The sequence below is a fragment of the Silurus meridionalis genome, chromosome 11, assembly GCF_014805685.1.
Source record: "Silurus meridionalis isolate SWU-2019-XX chromosome 11, ASM1480568v1, whole genome shotgun sequence".
NCBI lineage: Eukaryota > Metazoa > Chordata > Actinopteri > Siluriformes > Siluridae > Silurus > Silurus meridionalis.
In genome coordinates this window covers 11,798,812-11,816,994 of record NC_060894.1, presented here as the reverse complement: position 1 = coordinate 11,816,994, position 18,183 = coordinate 11,798,812, and the positions used below count along the sequence as shown (strand labels likewise).

Here is an 18,183-nt window from a genome sequence, read left to right as displayed (position 1 = left end):
ATTTTATGACTTGGTGAATTAAGAACTAAAAAGAACTGTTATTTGTAATTTTTTCTACATTTTCAAATGTTTTTTTTTCTCCTTTTTGCCCACCCACTCTTTCATACACAGAACTTAATTAAAGATCAACTATAATTTATGTGGTGGTTTTAAAATGTTTCGAGACTAACAAGCCACAGATCTGGTTTAGCTGTTACTGAATGTCGACTAAATAGACGATGAGCATCCAATTGATCAAGCTGTGGACCTGCCTCGCCCTTTTTGTTCGACTGCTTTGTCTCAGGGTCATACCTGTACACCCAAGTTTCGTCACTGGTAATAAGTTCTTGGTAGACTTCATCGCGGTGTTCCTTCTGGTCTTGGGTCAGCAGGCTGGGAACAAACTTAGCAGAAACATGGCACATGTTAAAATTACACATGGGGATTGCCTGGAATGTTCTGTATAACACCGACAATGTTGTGGAAGTTGCTGATCAACATTTTTGTGGGTTTAGCTTCTTAAAGGTCATCATCTTCTCTGTGGCAGATTTGCCCAGTTTTATGCAGAATCTAACGTTTGCTCTTTCTTTTAACTTGCTGTCCATGATGAAATTGTAGATGTTTCATGCACATGATCAGAATAGCACAGCTCACAATGTATGAGACTTAGATATTATTGACATTTATTGAGCTCGTGAGGGAACATTAAAGAAAGGCAAAAACAATAAAAAGGCACCCCTGTTAATTGACTTGCTCAAGGGCTCAACAGTGGCAGCTTGGCAGTGCTGGGGCTTGAACCTCCGTATGATTATTAACCCAGAACCTTAAAAACTGGACCACCACTGCCCCATTTGGCACACTGACTTATCAAGGTTGGTGCTCACTGTGACTGTGTGTGCAGCCTTGTGATACTACTCATACAACCCCAATTTAAAAAATGTTGGGAAATTTTCATACAAACAGGATACAATGATTAGTAAATCTCATAAACCAATATTTTATTCACAGTAGAACATAGAATACATACCAAATGTTTGAACTGAGAAAATGTACCATGTTAAGAGAAAAAAAAATGGTAATTATTAATTTAATGGTCAAAGCATCTAAGTGTGAGTGTAGTGGAGGTGAAGAGAGTTTCTGATAGGGTAATTAACGTGAAGCGGTCTGTAGGATGGGATTGGAGGTGAAGAAGAGTAAGGACTGAAAAAAGTATAAGATGGTGGAAACTGAAGGAGGAAGACTGTAGTGTAAGGTTCAGGAAAGAGGTCAGACAGGGGCTCGGAAGTGGTGAAGAGGTGCTGGATGATTGGGCAACTACTGCAGAAGTGATAAGGGAGACAGCTACAAAGGTACTTGGTGCGACATATGGAAATAGAAAGGAAGACAAAGAGAGGTGGTGGTGGAATGAAGACTTGCAGGAAAGCATAAGGAGAAAGAGGTTGAATGCAGAGAGATGAGAAAAGTAGGCAGGAGTACAAGGAGATGCAGCAGCAAGTAAAGAGGGATGTGGCAAAAGGAAAACGCATGAGGATTTGTATGAGAAGTTGGACTCTAAGGAAGGAGATGTAATTTTTAATACTTTTTTAAAACCATGGGCTTCCGGAATCCAGACTAGGAGAAGAGTCTGGATACATGTTATAAGCCTCTGTGTAAAAAAAAAACCCCTGCATCTCTGATGATATAGCAGTGCATTAAAGCATTTGGAATGGGCAGCTTGCACATCTGGAAAGGCACTACCAATGCTGAAATGTTTATACACGTTTTTTAAGAGCAACATATGCTTCCATCTGCATGGCATCTTTTTCAGAATAGGAATTGCATATTTCAGTAAACCAATGATAAACAGAATACTGTATCTAATACAACAGCATGGCTTTGTAGTAGAAGCAATTGAATGCTGAACTGGCCTGCCTATTTTCCAGACATTTCACCAACTGAAAATGGTTGGTGCAGCTAGACGGTTGTGGAGAATCTTGTATCAGTAATGAATCGGACCACATTCCTCTCTCAAAACTTCAGGTCTCCACAGTTCCCAGACATATACAGACAATTGTTAAAGGAAGAGGGGATGCTATACAGTGGTAAACATGGCCCAGTGTTTTTTGAGATGTGTTGCAGCCATCAGTTTCAAAATAAATTTTTTCTCCAATGCTAAATGTTACTTTTTTTAAAATGTCCTCAGGATAAACATTTGATATGTTTTGTACTGTGAAGAACATATGACTTAATATCTTTGAATTCTGTTATTTCCATTTCTCACAGCAGCATAACTTTTTTGAAACTTAAGTTGTACATTTTAAAATAGGTTGAAAGGTAAAATTTGAATATTAATGATGCTGTGAGACACTTTTTTCTTTCCTGTCTATCATATTGACAACATTCTTGTGTGTGTTTTATTTTTTGACCCCTTAAATCCCAACTTCATCCCTCAGTGGCGTACCTTGAGTGCAGATTTTGCCATTATTATATCCATTGTGGTCTTCTGTGCCCTGGATCACCTGATGTCTTTGGAAACTCCCAAACTGCATGTACCCACTCAGATCAAGGTCACACACCTGTCCTTCTGTGTCATATCTGCACCAATGAAAAACAGATTTTCTTAAATCACACCTTTGCTAATGGATTTGATATCATCAAGTGCATAATTGTCTGCAGTGTTATAGGGTTGTGTGTTCAAATTGTCTTTTTCTTTTCCGTTTATTTAACTCCTTGTAAATGATTGTATGACTGCTATTTTTCTTTCTTTCTCATTCCTCTCTGCAAATGCATAGCTTCGCAAACTCATCAGTGATTTTTCCATCTTCACATCAATCATGACTTTTGTTGGTCTCGATATTTTATTGGGACTTGAAACACCTAAACTTATAGTGCCTACAGAGTTTAAGGTATGATCCTGATAAGCTAACTGTGCTAAGTTGTGGATGATAGTCAATGATTATTATTGGTGTGCAACACTGATTATATTTATATATGTACAATATCTGTATATGTACAATACCTTTTATTGCTCTGGATCTTAAAAAATTGGTTTCTGATTGCAATTTAAAATATTTCTTAACTAAATGACATCTGAAAGTATGGACTAACTTTAATGTCAGAAATAACTAAATAGCTTTCTTTAACTAGCTACTTTTCAAAATCATTCCTTACTTCTCACTTGTGTCTACAGCCCACTCGACCAGATCGTGGTTGGATGGTCAATACTATTGGGAAGAACCCTTGGTGGATGTGTCTGGCTAGTTTTGTGCCTGCTCTTCTTGTTACCATTCTTATTTTCATGGATCAGCAGATCACTGCTGTTATTGTCAACCGCAAGGAAAACAAACTTAAGGTATAGTATAATAAAAGTCATTCTTATCTCTTCAGTCATTCTCATTCTCAAATCAGTGACGTGTTATATATGTGGTATATAGTTTTTTGCTTGTAACACTGCATTTCATGCAATGTGTCATAGCTTAGAGTATTTTAACTGTTCCTATATGTAAAACAATTTACTATTTATTTTCACATGTTGAACTTGAGCAGAAAGGATGTGGCTATCATTTGGACATGTTTTGGGTGGGAATCCTCATGGCGGTCTGCTCTTTCCTGTGTTTGCCATGGTATGTAGCAGCTACAGTCATCTCTATTGCTCACATAGATTCCCTTAGGATGGAGAGTGAGTGCAGTGCTCCAGGCGAGCAGCCACAGTCCTTGGGAGTGCGGTAAGTAAATATAAGTTTACTTAGACTATAAAAAGTATTACTGTTTTTACTATTTCTTTCTGGTTTGTATTAATATTTAAGGTGCATCTCTTCACATTTCTTTTTCTTATTTTACACAGAGAGCAAAGGTTGACAGGTATCCTGGTTTTTGTACTCACTGGAGTTTCCATTTTTCTTGCTCCTATACTACAGGTGAGTCTTAAGGAACATGTGTTAGTCTCCCTACAAAACTATCACTGTGATGTGCTATACTGTAATGTTCTATGTAGTATTTTCATATAATTAAAATTACACACAGTATAATATATCTCTGTATGGACTATTGAAAGCTTATCAAGTGCTGTTGTGTGTTATCAAGTAGCTAATCTGTAGGTTTACTAATTGTTGCATATACTTAACAGCACTTTACTCAAAAAATATTTATAAGTAATATCTTAACAGCATTGCATATTTAATTAAAAGGAAATAGTATGTATTTTTTTTATTGGCAATCTCAATTCCTAATTAAGATCCTTAATGCAATGTGGTGGGTGGGGCAAAAATTTCCACACCTAAACATTCAAGACAGAGAAGGAGAAACAGCAGTGTATGTGATTTCATCAATAATATCAGTATACAGTATATGTATATGGTGCCAGTGGTGAAATTTTTCTTTACAAATCTTTTAGCTGTTTACCCCCTTGACTTCCCTGTTCAAATATGCATATCATCCACTGCTTGTGACCTTTGCTTGTGCAGATTAAAAATGATTTTTCAATTTTTACTGTTAGGGAGAAACCTCTTTAGGTTACATATGTAACCCTAGTTGTCCATGCTCTGAAACATGTGTGTTATCTGTACAATGGAAGGTGTGGCATCACCGGCAGGGTGACATGACTAGGAAGCTATAAAAAGCACATGGAGTGAAGCCGGCACCAGCTTCTGTAAGGAGAAGAAAGTGCTGCAGGAATGCCTGCAGTGTGGCAAGGGGACTCAGCATCTCGTTCCCTCAGGAAACTAGGTTTACATACCTTCAGGAACGTTACAGGAGCTGCGTCGCAATGCTTTGGGAACGAAAGTCCAATACCGCCAGACTGACCAATCCCTGACTAGTGTGTATAGATACAGCTAGGTCGAAAGGACAGAGGAGCCAGGAGTGGCATTGAGGTCAGGGTTATAAAACATGACGAAGGTCAGTGGCATTTACCAGCTCGCAGCGTTGCAGATGTCTTGGAGGGACACTCAAAGAGGACCAAGGTTTAGAGGCTGCCACACTTTGGGTTGAGTGAGCTCTGACCCCGAATGGAGCGGGGTGAGCAAAGGACTCAAAGAAGGACACAAAAGCATCAATAATCCATCTGCTGCGGGTCTGCTTATTAGCAGGGAGGCCTCTCCTCGGAGGGCCGTAGCAGTTGGCAAGTTGTTCTGAATTTCTTTCACTCGTCCTGTGTACGTAATGGACTCGCTCCCCTGGGCCCACAGGAGGTTCTGGTGTGCCAACCTGTACAGGGGGCATTGATGTACCAGACCACCGAGGTGTTGTCTGAATGAATTAACATGTGGTGACCTCACAGGTCCGGAAGACGCTGCTAGTAGTAACATAGGGACCTTCTCATGGACCTTGGGTGGTGCAGGCACTCATGACTGCTTCTCACCCCATGAGGGGCGCACCTGTCGCAAGCATCACGCGATGACCGGGGACACCCAGCACAGGGCCTAGAGATAGGAACCCAGGATCTCTAAAGCACATTGGGCTCGCCGCGTAACCTTCATCGTACGGAGATGATTGCCCTTTCATGAGAACCCACGGGTCCTGAGCCACCACTGAAGGGGTCTCATGTGCATGAGGCCTAGTGGAATCACATTGGACGCTGCTGCCATAAGTCCAAGCAGTCTCTGGAACTGCTTGAAAGTGAGTGTCTCCCCTTTTCTGGACTCTTTCCTCAGGAGAGTGCTTACTTCCTGTTCCATGATCAGAGCCTTCTCGGTTCTCACCAAGGTGAGAAAAACCCTGTCAAAACGGGGCGGATACGACCGAATCGTATAGCCTCAATCTACAGTACACAGGACCCACCGAGACACGTCTGCCAGAGCTTTCCAGGCTGTCAGGTAGTCTCTTAGAAGTATCAGTCTCTCGATACTGACCTCCGGTACGCCTAGTACGCACTGGTGCAGCTCCAGTGGCCTCAAAGGAGAGTTCTCCTGGTCCGCTACAATGCTGAAACCAAGGAGGGAGCTCACTGGAGCTGGCCGTGCCTTATAGATAGATAGATAGATACAACTTTATTGTCATTGCATTGTACAGGTACACAGCAACGAAATGCAGTTTGGCATCTACCAGAAGTGCAAAATGTAGCAGTCGTGCAAAAGTGCAGATAAATATCTAGCATATTTACAGTGCAGATAACTATCTGGCATATTTACAGCAGTGGTATATATGAAGTATATACAGTGAATAAATATAAAGGCTATTTCAGTGCAGAGATGTGTGGACATTCAGAAGTACAGTGAATAAATATAAAGGTGTACAGTAATTAAGAAAAATGTGCAGAAATGAAAGGTTACAGATCACAAGATTATGGCATTAAGGAGTAGCAAGCTGAATAAACAGTCTACTATATATAAAAAATATATATATATATATATATACACATACATTATATACACATATGAATGTGAAATGTTGGGCAGAATGTACAGTGATGATAAATATACATACAGATATAAAAAGTGCAGATGTAATGAGGAGTGAAAAGATATATGAAGTATGTACATGTATTGTACAGAGGTTATATACAGTCTTTTGTTTATGTTTGTTTTGTAGTGATTTAGCGGTGTAGTGTTGAGTTCAGTAGTGTGATGGTGGATGGAAAAAAGCTGTCCCTGAACCTGCTGGTTCTGGTGCGCAAGTTTCTGTATCTTCTTCGTGATGGAAGGAGGTTAAACAGTTTATGACTGGGATGTGAAGAGTCCTTGATGATGCTGTGAGCTCTGCGCAGACATCTGCTGTGGTGAAGGTGTTCAATGGCAGGTAGTTGGGTGCCAGTGATGCGTTGGGCGGTTTTGACCACCCTTTGCAGTGCTTTACGTTCACACACAGTGGAGCCTCCGTACCATACAGTGATGGAGTTGGTCAGGATGCTCTCAATGATGCAGCGGTAGAAGCTCGTTAAAATCCCCGGGGACAGATGAGATTTCTTGAGACTTCTCAAGAAGTACAGGCGTTGTTGTGCTTTTTTTACCAGAGCTGACGTGTTCTGCTGCCAGGACAGATCCTCAGAGATGTGAACTCCCAGGAACTTAAAGCTGGAGACTCGCTCTACCTCGGTTCCATTGATGTTGACTGGTAGATGTCTCCTGCTGTTGGATTTCGGAAGTCCACAATGAGCTCTTTGGTCTTTGTGGCGTTGAGAGTCAGGTTGTTGGTGGCACACCATGCTGCCAGATTACGGATCTCTTCCTGTAGGCCAATTCGTTGTTGTTGTCGATCTGGCCGACCACGGTGGTGTCATCTGCATACTTGATGAAGATGTTGGAGTTATACAGAGGAGCACAATCGTGGGTGAACAGGGAGTAGAGCAGTGGGCTCAGAACACAGCCCTGCGGTATGCCAGTGTTCAGAATTAGGGTTGAGGATACCTGGTTTCCCAACCTGACAGATTGAGGTCTGTTGGTGAGAAAGTCCAGAATCCATCTGCAAGTGGAGGTGCAGATACCCAGTTCACTGAGCTTAGTGATCAGTACAGTGGGGAGGACTGTATTGAACGCAGAGCTAAAGTCAATGAACAGCATTCTGATGTACGTGTTGCTTTTATCCAGGTGGGTGAGAGCAGAATGAAGAGCTGTGGAAACTGCATCCTCTGTTGACCTGTTCGGGCGATAGGCAAACTGGTATGGGTCCAGTGTAGGTGGTAGGCCCGCAGTGAGGTGATTCAGGACCAGTTTCTCAAAGCACTTCATAGCAATGGGGTGAGTGCAACCGGGCGAAAGTCATTCAGGCATTTAGCACCTGAGTGCTTAGGCACTGGTATGATAGTAGTGGTCTTCAGGCATGTAGGTACCATGGCTTGGGCCAGTGACAGGTTGAAAATGTCAGTAAAAACCTGTGCCAGTTGTCCAGCGCATGCTCTGAGAACACGTCCCGGTATGCCGTCCGGGCCAGCTGCCTTTCGTGCATCCACTCTGCTGAACACTGAATAGACGTCCGTTGTTGAGATTGAAAGTGGGCTGTAAGCAGTAGCAGAGTCCGTGGTTGGTGTAAAATGTCCTGTGCTTTGGTCAAAACGAGCAAAAAAGTGATTAAGTTCGTTCGGTTGGAAGGCACTACTGGTTGGTTGAGCTGTGGGTTTGTAGTCTGTGATTGACTGGATGCCTTTCCACATGCGTCTGGGGTCAGAGTTGTGGAAGTGCTCTTCTATTATTATGCCCACAAAGGCTGTGTGTAGCACCTTCCATTGGACAGATTACACGTGATTCGGAGTGTGGACAACGCGGGAGCTTCCCCAAAGCGTTGCGATGCAGCTCGAGTTCCTAAAAGGGAAGTAAAACAATCTGAAAATTCAGAAAATAAATGCTATTTTTATAGTGACCCATGCATTTGTTTATGCACAGCTTTCTTCAGAATTTGCCACAGAATTTAATTTGGGTTGGCATCTGGACTTGACTGAGCAATTGCAACACCTTGGTTCTGTTATTTTTTAGCCATTATGCTGTAAATTATCTGGAGCATTGTCTTATTACATGACGTAATTTTGGTCTTGGCACTGATTGCATGCTTGGTATACAGTCACCATTGTGCTTGATAGACAGTATAAGGTGTTTGTGTTGATATGCTGTGTTTGGTAAAATTACTGCTAAGGACCAGATGATTTGTACTAATTCCTGATATGCAAACCCATAGAATTCAAGAGGATGTACATTTTTTTCAAGTCTTTATTACAAATTAAATATTTTGTTGTTTTGGCCTGAACATATATGACATTGACAATGATGCATTAAAACTAGCAAATATAAAATGTATATATTGACTTAATATATATTAATATATAAAATTTTGTTTAAAACATTGTATGGCATATTCTGTGCTCTTTTAGCGATTTCTATGCTAAAAATGTTGGTTTTCATAAGTAATATTATAAGAAAAATACTAAAAAATAAAATTGAACTGTGTATTAGTTTAAATAACATTATTGTATATGTGTAGCATATACTGTATGTAGAAAAAAATGTTTTATGTGCTTTTTTTTTTATAGTATATTCCCATGCCAGTACTTTATGGTGTGTTCCTGTACATGGGTGTAGCCTCTCTCACTGGCATTCAGGTGCATGCATATATATACACACACACACACACACACACACACACACACACACACACACACACACACACACACACACACACTCAATGGTGTACACAAACCATGTACTTGACTTAAAGTAGAGATACACTAGGTAAAATATTACTCTGGTAAATGTAAAACTGCTCCCTTCAAACTACAAAGATATTTGCCTTCAAATGTTCTAAACAAAATATCCAAAGTACTGATTTATTATCACTATAATGTTCCTATTATAATTTTTGTTACAATACTTTAGCTTAATCAACTCATTTTATCTGAAAAGTCTCTAATGTAACTCTTAGCACACCAATCTATGAACAGAATGATATTAATAAGTCAAACACTGATTGATATCTATTAAAATTTTTATGTGTCCAAAACCTTCTTTTAAAAAATCATGCAAAAAGGCCACGGGTGTTCTGGCAAGTTAGAGTCAGGAGTTTGTTCCATCATTTAACATTTGCAAAATTATTGCTGATTGCTGTTGAACTGATGCTGAACTTCATGTTTTTGATAAGTAGATACCACCAATGTGCAAAAACAGTTTAAAACAGAGTGCACGCTCTACCATGATTGGTGGCTTGCTGCGTGCTTGACCAGTTAAGTGGTAACATTTTACAATAACCGTACATAAATAACATGTACTTATATGTAAACTAAATGTTTTTAATGCAGATAATTAATTCTATGCTTACTCCTAAATCTAACTTTTTAATATGATACATTTTTAAAGCATTTTTCTCATGGGGACCAGTCAAATGTCACCAAAAAGTCAATCAGATATTCCTATTTTGATGGGGTCACTATATAAATACAATAATAAAAACATGACATGGTGACCACACATACTCAATACTATTTAGTGCTTGATGTGTTTAGATTACATTACCTTAGTCTTTAAATCTAAAGGAGCTTACTCATTATTTAGTTTTGGGAGAGGATTAAGCTTATCCTGATGCCTGCCAAGCACCAGCCAGACTTCGTTTACCTCCGCCACGTACCACTGCGCCGGGTGCATCTTTTCACTCTGGTCCAGATTACCTGTCTGGCTGTGCTCTGGATCCTCAAGTCTACTGTGGCAGCTATTATTTTCCCTGTCATGGTAAGATCTTTGCCTTTATCTGTTCTTTAGATTTCTTGACTACTGTGCATAGGAAAAAAATATACATTGGTATGAGGGTATTACCTGTAACCTGTATCTCTATTTAATACTCACACTGTCTATACTGTCTCACATTGTCTGTATTGTCTTGTATAGTCTGTTTTTGTCTTGTATAGTTCAAGCTGAATGTATAGTTTTTATTTATGTCTGTACTTTGAGAGTCACTAACAGCTGGAACCAAATTCCTTGTGTGTGTCAACACACTTGGCCAATAAACCTGATTCTGATTCTGAGGGGTGTAATGGTACATGAAATGCACGGTTTGGTAAGCACCTCGGGTTTTTAAGCAATTGTTTAATTAAATTTTAGTACAGTTAGGGGGGAGATATGCAAAACAAATAGCTTTTTTTTTATTAATGCAGTTTATTATTATTACCATTTGTGAACATCAAAACATTATATATTTAAAACAATTTTAATTAAAATTTACAATTAAATAAATGCATTTATATTTTATAATATGTAATGTGTAAATCATTCACTCAATCCTGCAACATGAGGAATTGTTAGGATTTTCTTATTTTAAAAGAAATTCTTGAAGCTGAACAAGTCTGCAATGTGCAAAGCAAAATTTCCGGTATGGACTGTGTAGCCACAGTGACACTAAACATTTTATAATATAATGAAAAAAACAGTGACAATGCACTCAAGTGCAAGGCGGAGACTAAGCAAACTTGTGGTTCAACACTTAAGTTCCTCAGAAAACTGAAGGAACACAAGCCCTGTACCAAAACTTTTCGGTACGAATACGTGTAGCGTTACACCCCTAGTTGGTATTGTAATTGATGTCAAGAAGTATTCGTATTTATCTGTTAGAATCTTGTTAATTGACAAGTTTTCTCTCTATCCTTTAATATGACCCAACTTGTATATAATACATGGTTACCATTAATGTAACCATGTATTATATACAAGTATAAAACCTGCAGTTATCAATCACCCATGTAACCACAAACACACAAAACACAAAGCAAAACCACATTAAGATTTGCATGCATAGTGGATGAACAATTTGGCATAACATCTAACATAGAAGTAATTAGAAGTAATTGTATAGAATTACTTGAGACATTATTTTTGCATTTTCAGCTTCTTGGTTTATCGATATTTAAAACTATTTTTAACCTGAACCCAGCCTCTTAGTGCTGGTCCCAAGCCCAGGTAAATGGGGAGGGTTGTGTTAGGAAGGGCATCCAGCGTAAAACATGTCAAATGCCAAATCAAATATGCGGATCATGAAACAGAGGTTTAGAAACTAGTTTATTAGACGGATCGTGCATGTAGACAAGGTGAGGGGGATGCAACTGAAATGGTTTGGACATATGCAGAGGAGTGACATGGGGTAATGCTGAGGATGGAGCCACCAGGACATGCAGGTAGTTGGTTTGAAAGAGGCAGATGTAGAGGACAGGGGGAGAGACAGATGATCCACTAAGGCGACCCCTAATGGGAGCAGCCGAAAGAAGAAGAAGAAGATTAAGTTTAACCTGAAGAAGTTTAGAATGAACTGGAAGATGGTTGTGTTCTATTTCCAGATTCTGGGTCTAATGGTGGTGAGAAAGCTACTCGATCTTGTCTTCTCCCAGCATGACCTGGCCTGGCTGGATGACATCCTACCTGAGAAAGACAAAAAAAAGAAGGAAGATGAGAAAAAGAAGAAAGAAAGACAGAAGACCAAAAGCACAGATCATGACACTGATGATGAGGTTAGTGAACAAATACGTTTGCTTGTATAATGCGAGCGCGCGCGCACACACACACACACACACACACACACAAATATGCTATCACAGTTTGAATCAATCATGTTCTGTGATCTGGGTCAATGTTATGTAATTGATTACTGCCTTTTATTTCTCCTTCTTTTCACAGTGTTGCTAAAAAGGCAATGTTTAACTTTTACTGCAGTCTGTATGTCATTTAATCTACAGTAGTTCCTGTCCTGGCATGGCATTTTTTTTAGTTGGTGTGTCCTGCATGTGTTGTGCTAAATGCTGTATGTTTCAATAAGCACATGCAAAAAAGAAAAATCATAAAAGTGAGTACACCACTCACATTTCAGCAACCATTTTATTATATGTTCTCAATGGACAATTCAATAGAAATGAAAATTGTATGTCCTTTAGAGTAGTCAATGTGCAGCTTGTATAGCATTACAGATTTACTCCTCTAAAAATAACAACAAAATATTGACACTTTGGACACAGTTTTGACGTTCACTTAGTGTCAATATTTTTATTCTTCCACTCCTCCATAATGAAATCACAGAGCTGCTCGATGTTAGACACATGGCACTTCACCACCTTCTGCTTGAGGATGCTCCACAGGTGCTTAATAAGGTTCAGGTCTGGAGACATACTTGGCCACTCCATCATCTTCACCTTTTAGCTTCCTCAGCAAGGCACTTGTCATCTTGGCAGTGTGTTTGTGTTCATTATTATGTTGGCCCATTTTCTCGAAGAGGGCAATATTTTATGCATCAGAATGTCACAATACATGTTGGAATCCATGTTTCCCTCAACAGCAGTTCCCCAGTACCAGCAGCACTCATGCAGCCCCAGACCATGATGCTACCACCACCATGCTTGACTGTGGGCAAGATACAATTTTCTTTGTACTCCTCACAATGGCGTCACACATGCTCTGTAAAGCCTCACCTCTAAAGCAATGCTGGCAACACTCATGCATCTGTTTTTTGTTTTTTTTGTGGTGCTTTGAGAACAATTTTCCCATACTGACCACTGGATGCTCAGCATCTCTGAGGATTTGAAAATTGTTGCTCTCCACAAATATGGCCACAATTCTCAAATCCTCAGAGATGCTGAGCATCCAGTGGTCAGTATGAGAGAATTGTTCTCAAAGCACCACATTTTAACTGCTCTAATACAAAAATACAAATTTTTTATGGTTCTGTCAAGCAGACAAAAACAAACATGATGAATAGGACATGTGGCTTTGCATAGTTACAATACATGCTGTACAGCTGTTTTTACTTAGGGTGTACTCACTTTTGTTGCCAGCTATATTTGACAATAATGGCTGTGCGTTGTAATTTTTGGAGGACAGAAAATCCTTACCACTATACAAGGCTCACGTTGACTACTCTAAAATATATCCAAGTTTTATTTCTATGGTATTGTCACTTGAGAAGATAAAATGGTTGCTGAAATGTAAGGGGTGTACTTACTTTTGTGTGATACTGTATATGTAGTAGTAGATTGTGGTTTCTGTGTCACACCCAGTTACAATGCCCCAGTGATTGCCTTTCCTCAGTGAAGATTCAGAAGGAGCCATCAGAATGCCCATCATCCTCCCCTGACCCTTCTCACATACACCCTGCTGCATCTAACTGTAAGTGAACCTTAATGTTTCTTCTTCTTATAATATAATGTCTGATATGATGTAGACATGTTGCAAAGGCCTCCATAACTTTCTTTCTTACTTTTCCTGGATTTTCCTCGATCAGTAAAGCTGTCTGTTATGGAGGCAAAGCAGATGCAAGTGCAGACTCTTATTTGCAAAGTGAGGAATAAATAATATAGTATTTACAAATATAAACTAAAAAAACCTAAACTTACATGAGCAAGACTATTGCAGGCTAAGTAAAATATTGACTTGGGATCAACAGAAGCTTCATGAGATACAACAACTGGAACCTAAGTAGTGTTGCTGATTAAGGTGAAACAAGAAACAGGTGTGTGTGTGTGTGTGGTAAGTGATATGTGACATGCAAGAGCCGATGAAAAAGTAGTTCCTGTCCTCTTCTTACCACACTGACACATAAGTATTAAAATTCACATTTCCTAAATGAAAACTAGAGGTTTAAATTCAATTAATTGAAAAGATTTGTTTGGTTTAATTTGTAGATATGACCAAAATACCATAGTGCATATTTAAGACAATAGCCATTAATTATATATTTAATTAGATTTATTGAGCCCAAGAGAGTAAAATAACCATTAGCAGGTCTTCAGGGCACTTTCAGAATCTTTTTTTACATGAATATTTATAAAATTATTCCCAATAGTCTCTTCTCTTCATTTCATAGCTTTTCTCTTGTGCTGCTTCCTGTATCATATGTATAGGTTAGAGTTAGCCAATTATATTTCAGCCATCACATCACGTGTTGCTAGGGTCAAAGAAATAAGCCATTAGGCCTTCAGAAAAAAACAATGTGTAGTACTGTATAAAGTATATGTTGTATGAAGCTGTTGCTTTAGCCAATCAGATTTCAAAATGGCAACTCTACCTGTTATATCTAACAGGCGTACAATAACATCAGCTTTTTCACATTCTTTGACTGGATTGTCAGGGACCACTAGTCAGAGCCTGCAAGCATTCACTTTCAAAACTTTCCTGTCACAATGGCTGAATTTTCTGGTTAATATTGTTAATATAGTTTAATATTGATGCTTCTGCTAAAGATGATAAATGCGGCACAGCTGTGGCTGCAGTGAAAGTAGACTTGTTTAATTGTGTTAATTGGGTTTCCTGCTTAAGTAATGACATTGTCACTCATGGCACTCATGCTGAATGAGATACCTGTCTGTGCTGCAGCACTGTTATGCTGTGGTTCTGTATAATATTCATAGTTTCTATTTATATCAACAGAATACCATTGCATTAGTAACAGGATGTACTAAATAAGCAGTTAAGGATTAAAAATATAAAATATAAATGGAATCTGGTGATATCTGGCATATTTATTTTCTAATTGACTTTATTTTAATGTTGCATTAAATCTGATTTAGACTAAAAAGCAAAAAATAAATAAATTTGCAGTCTTATAAAATTGTTCGACTTTTACCTTTATTAATTTAGCCTAAAATTAAATCACTGCAAGAAATTAAATTGGTGCAAAATATTTAGAAAAGAACATTCGTTCGAGTACATCTTACTTGTTGATAATGTAAAGCATCTACCTTTGCTTGCATAAAAGTTTTTTAATGTATTCATCTTTGATAAGTAAGCTACTGGTCAGGGTCATGGTGGAGCCAGAGCCTAAAGGAAGGTTGCCAAATGCATGTATTATACTATGTTCATAAAGATAGTATAATACATGCTTTTGACAACCCTTCTTTAAAAATGTACATAAAATTCACAAAAGAGAATCACAATAAGTTTATATTGTGGTGTTGAACTTTTGACAACACAATGTTTTCCTAGATAATTCTGCATTACTGGTGAAACATTATCATATTCCCTCTTTCCTTTTGCAAATGAGTTAATAGATATAACAGGTATCCTTCCTGCTTAAGTGCCACTTAAAATTTACATTTATATATTGTTTAATTTGAAAGTTAGATTTGAACTAGTTTCTATGATTTTATGAATTTGCATATTAGACCACTTTTTCTTCTTGTTGGAGATTTTATCGCAAATTATTTATTGCAAATTACAACAATGATATTATTAGAAAATCAAGCACCAAATTTTTTTAACCATATTAGTATTCTACATTTTCTTCTTTATTTCCCATCTGGCTAGAGTGTCTATGGCAGCCATACAACCATCTGCTAAGAAGTTATGAATGTTGGAGACACAGTGGGATAGGGTCTAGATTTAATTTGGAAGTATGTGTATGCTTTTAACTTTTTAAACTTGTATAAAAAATGTATAGGGTTTTTTAATGAAAAAAAAAAACTCTTCCCATCTTTTTACCTTCTCATGTATTGCATGGGCATGTTTGGCCTCTGATCTAGCCCTATTTTTCTCAGTCAGAGAATTCCTACAGTGTTCAAGGAAATTACCCACATCATGATTGAGACTACAAATCAGACTTAACTGATAACACTGTTTTTATATGACTGCTAAAGCAATGTGTGTTGTTCACTGAGTTTAGGTGCTTGGGCCCAGAAAATGCTGCTTGAGGCTTTAATTGTTATGTATTTAATATGCCTTACTTTTCCTGGTGCTTTTTATATCACTTTTACTTGTCAGAGAAAGTCTTGCCTGTTGAATGTATTTTAACTCCTCTTTACTTTTACTTAGCATCACCCTGCATATGAAGATCCCCTGCCCTCTAAATCCCGCTCAGTGTTTTACCATCAGCAGCGTGAGACTGAAGTGAGATAATGCTGTGGTGTAATAAGAATGTTTTCTATGTTTGGGAGAAAATCTTACTTGAAGGTGGAAAAAGATTTCTTACCTATAATATTATGCTTTTATAGTTTTACATAGTGTATCTAATAAATATAGAATAATTGTCATTGTTAGTGAACATGGCAGTTTTATTAACAACAAATACCTAGATTTCAGCAACTTTTAATTCACATAGAATATGCAGATATCTGCCGATAACTGCAGATGTCTATGCCAGTAATACAGCAACTATATTAAGCAGCCAATTATCAAATAAAACATACCTTAGGCTTTCGCATTGATTAGTCTGTAATTATAGAACAGATCACTGAAACATCCATAAATAATTTATTTCTTCAGTAGACCAAATATTTAAATAAAAACTAGCAAAACATTATTTCTGAAGAAAACCATAGATTGAACTTTGGTTTAAAATTTGTATTTGGAGTTTAATAGGATTTAAATTCAACCGATTTGCTACAATTCTAGAAAATTATTCTATTATTATATAATACAATTTAGTTCTTTACAGCAGTTCCTTTACTTGAATGAATGTACTAATTGTGAATATGCCAATTTATTGTGTACTGTAATGTATGCTAGAATAAAGATATATATAAAAACAATAAAGAATTATTGGACTCTTTTTCTGCATCAAGTCAAATGAGCACAAAACAAAATAAAAAAATAAAAAAACAGGAAGAATATAAAATAGTAGGTTTATATTAAAATATTAAATATATAAACACACACATATTCAACTGTCCTTACATTTCTTCATACTGAACAAACCCCCTGTGTCTGTCTTCAGATATTACACTGTAGCATTACATTTGACATACAAGATTAACTATTATGATACATTTTAAGATTATTGCAACAAAGATCTTGGCTGAAATCCATAGCAGACCACAAAACATTTTTTTTAAAACATAGCTGCATTCTTAAATTGGATAAAGATACTGTAAAATATACCTGAGATTAAATATGTAGATTATGCAAAATACAATACCAGAGACAGCTCAGATGTTGCCAGGTATTTATAAAGTATCCAAAACAAGGTTTTGGGTAACATCTAGAGCACATTACATCTGTGAAATTCACTAATTTCATTATTCAGTGATTTATAGAATTTGATCCAGGACTTTTTTTCCCATCCTGCATGAGTCTATGTGTCCAAATGAATATAGTCATAGGATTCTATACTAAGATCATGAATTTTGCAGTGTGTGCATGGGACACCATATGTAAGCAATGTTATTGTGCAGTCATTTCAATAGCTACTGGAAACAGGTAAAATAGACCGTCAGCCATTTCCGGAAATGTTCTGCTAAGTTACTAAGAATTTACACTCACCATCAACTTTTAAAGGTTTTGCAATTTTAAGAAACATCAATGCTGTTTCAGAGCTATCACAGTTATATGAATTCAGAGATATAAAAATGTAGACAAGTCAAATCAAGTTGCTTTCATTGCCATTTCAACTATATACAGTGCAGTACACAATGAAACAAAACGTTTCCTTAGGTGCTACATTAGACAATATAAATGAACAAAAAGGAACACAAAACATGGAACTACACAAAACAAAACTAATTTACATAAAGTACACATGTGCAACATTTAGTGCAAAAGATAAAGGACAACATAATACAGAGACAGAAACACAGTATATACAATATATACACTGTAGCACCGACCTGTATGGTACAGGTTTGTGCAAATGAATTGTCTTTATTAAATTAAATAAATACTGTATATGCATTTAAATTTCAAGTGTGTGATACTTCATTTCATCTGTTTATATGTTAATTTTATTATAGCTTTTATATGTAAAATGTTCTTCTAAACCCAGTTCTTCTGAAACCATATTTAAAAGTTTCATTTATGAAAATAAATGTGCAATATACAAACAAATAAATAAAAAGTTTATTTTTGG

General features: G+C 37.5%; 1 protein-coding gene across 9 annotated transcripts in view; it reads left to right on the top strand.

The window, feature by feature from the left end:
- The window catches only part of slc4a5b (solute carrier family 4 member 5b), a 56,459-nt gene extending 39,597 nt beyond the window's left edge, over positions 1 to 16,862 (top strand). For 5 of the 9 annotated variants that reach the window (XM_046861374.1, XM_046861375.1, XM_046861376.1 and 2 more), the window contains 10 exons: positions 2,412 to 2,525; positions 2,751 to 2,864; positions 3,149 to 3,310; positions 3,505 to 3,683; positions 3,803 to 3,875; positions 8,915 to 8,983; positions 9,930 to 10,103; positions 11,699 to 11,869; positions 13,406 to 13,514; positions 16,155 to 16,862. In XM_046861374.1, coding sequence (XP_046717330.1) covers positions 2,412 to 2,525; positions 2,751 to 2,864; positions 3,149 to 3,310; positions 3,505 to 3,683; positions 3,803 to 3,875; positions 8,915 to 8,983; positions 9,930 to 10,103; positions 11,699 to 11,869; positions 13,406 to 13,514; positions 16,155 to 16,171 — 1,182 coding nt within the window. In that variant the 3' untranslated portion in view covers positions 16,172 to 16,862. Of the gene's footprint in view, positions 1 to 2,411; positions 2,526 to 2,750; positions 2,865 to 3,148; positions 3,311 to 3,504; positions 3,684 to 3,802; positions 3,876 to 8,914; positions 8,984 to 9,929; positions 10,104 to 11,698; positions 11,870 to 12,035; positions 12,202 to 13,405; positions 13,515 to 16,154 lie in introns of those variants that run through there. The other 4 variants (XR_006927332.1, XM_046861377.1, XM_046861379.1 and 1 more) reach the window with 4 other exon arrangements.
- Positions 16,863 to 18,183: the final 1,321 nt, after the last annotated feature.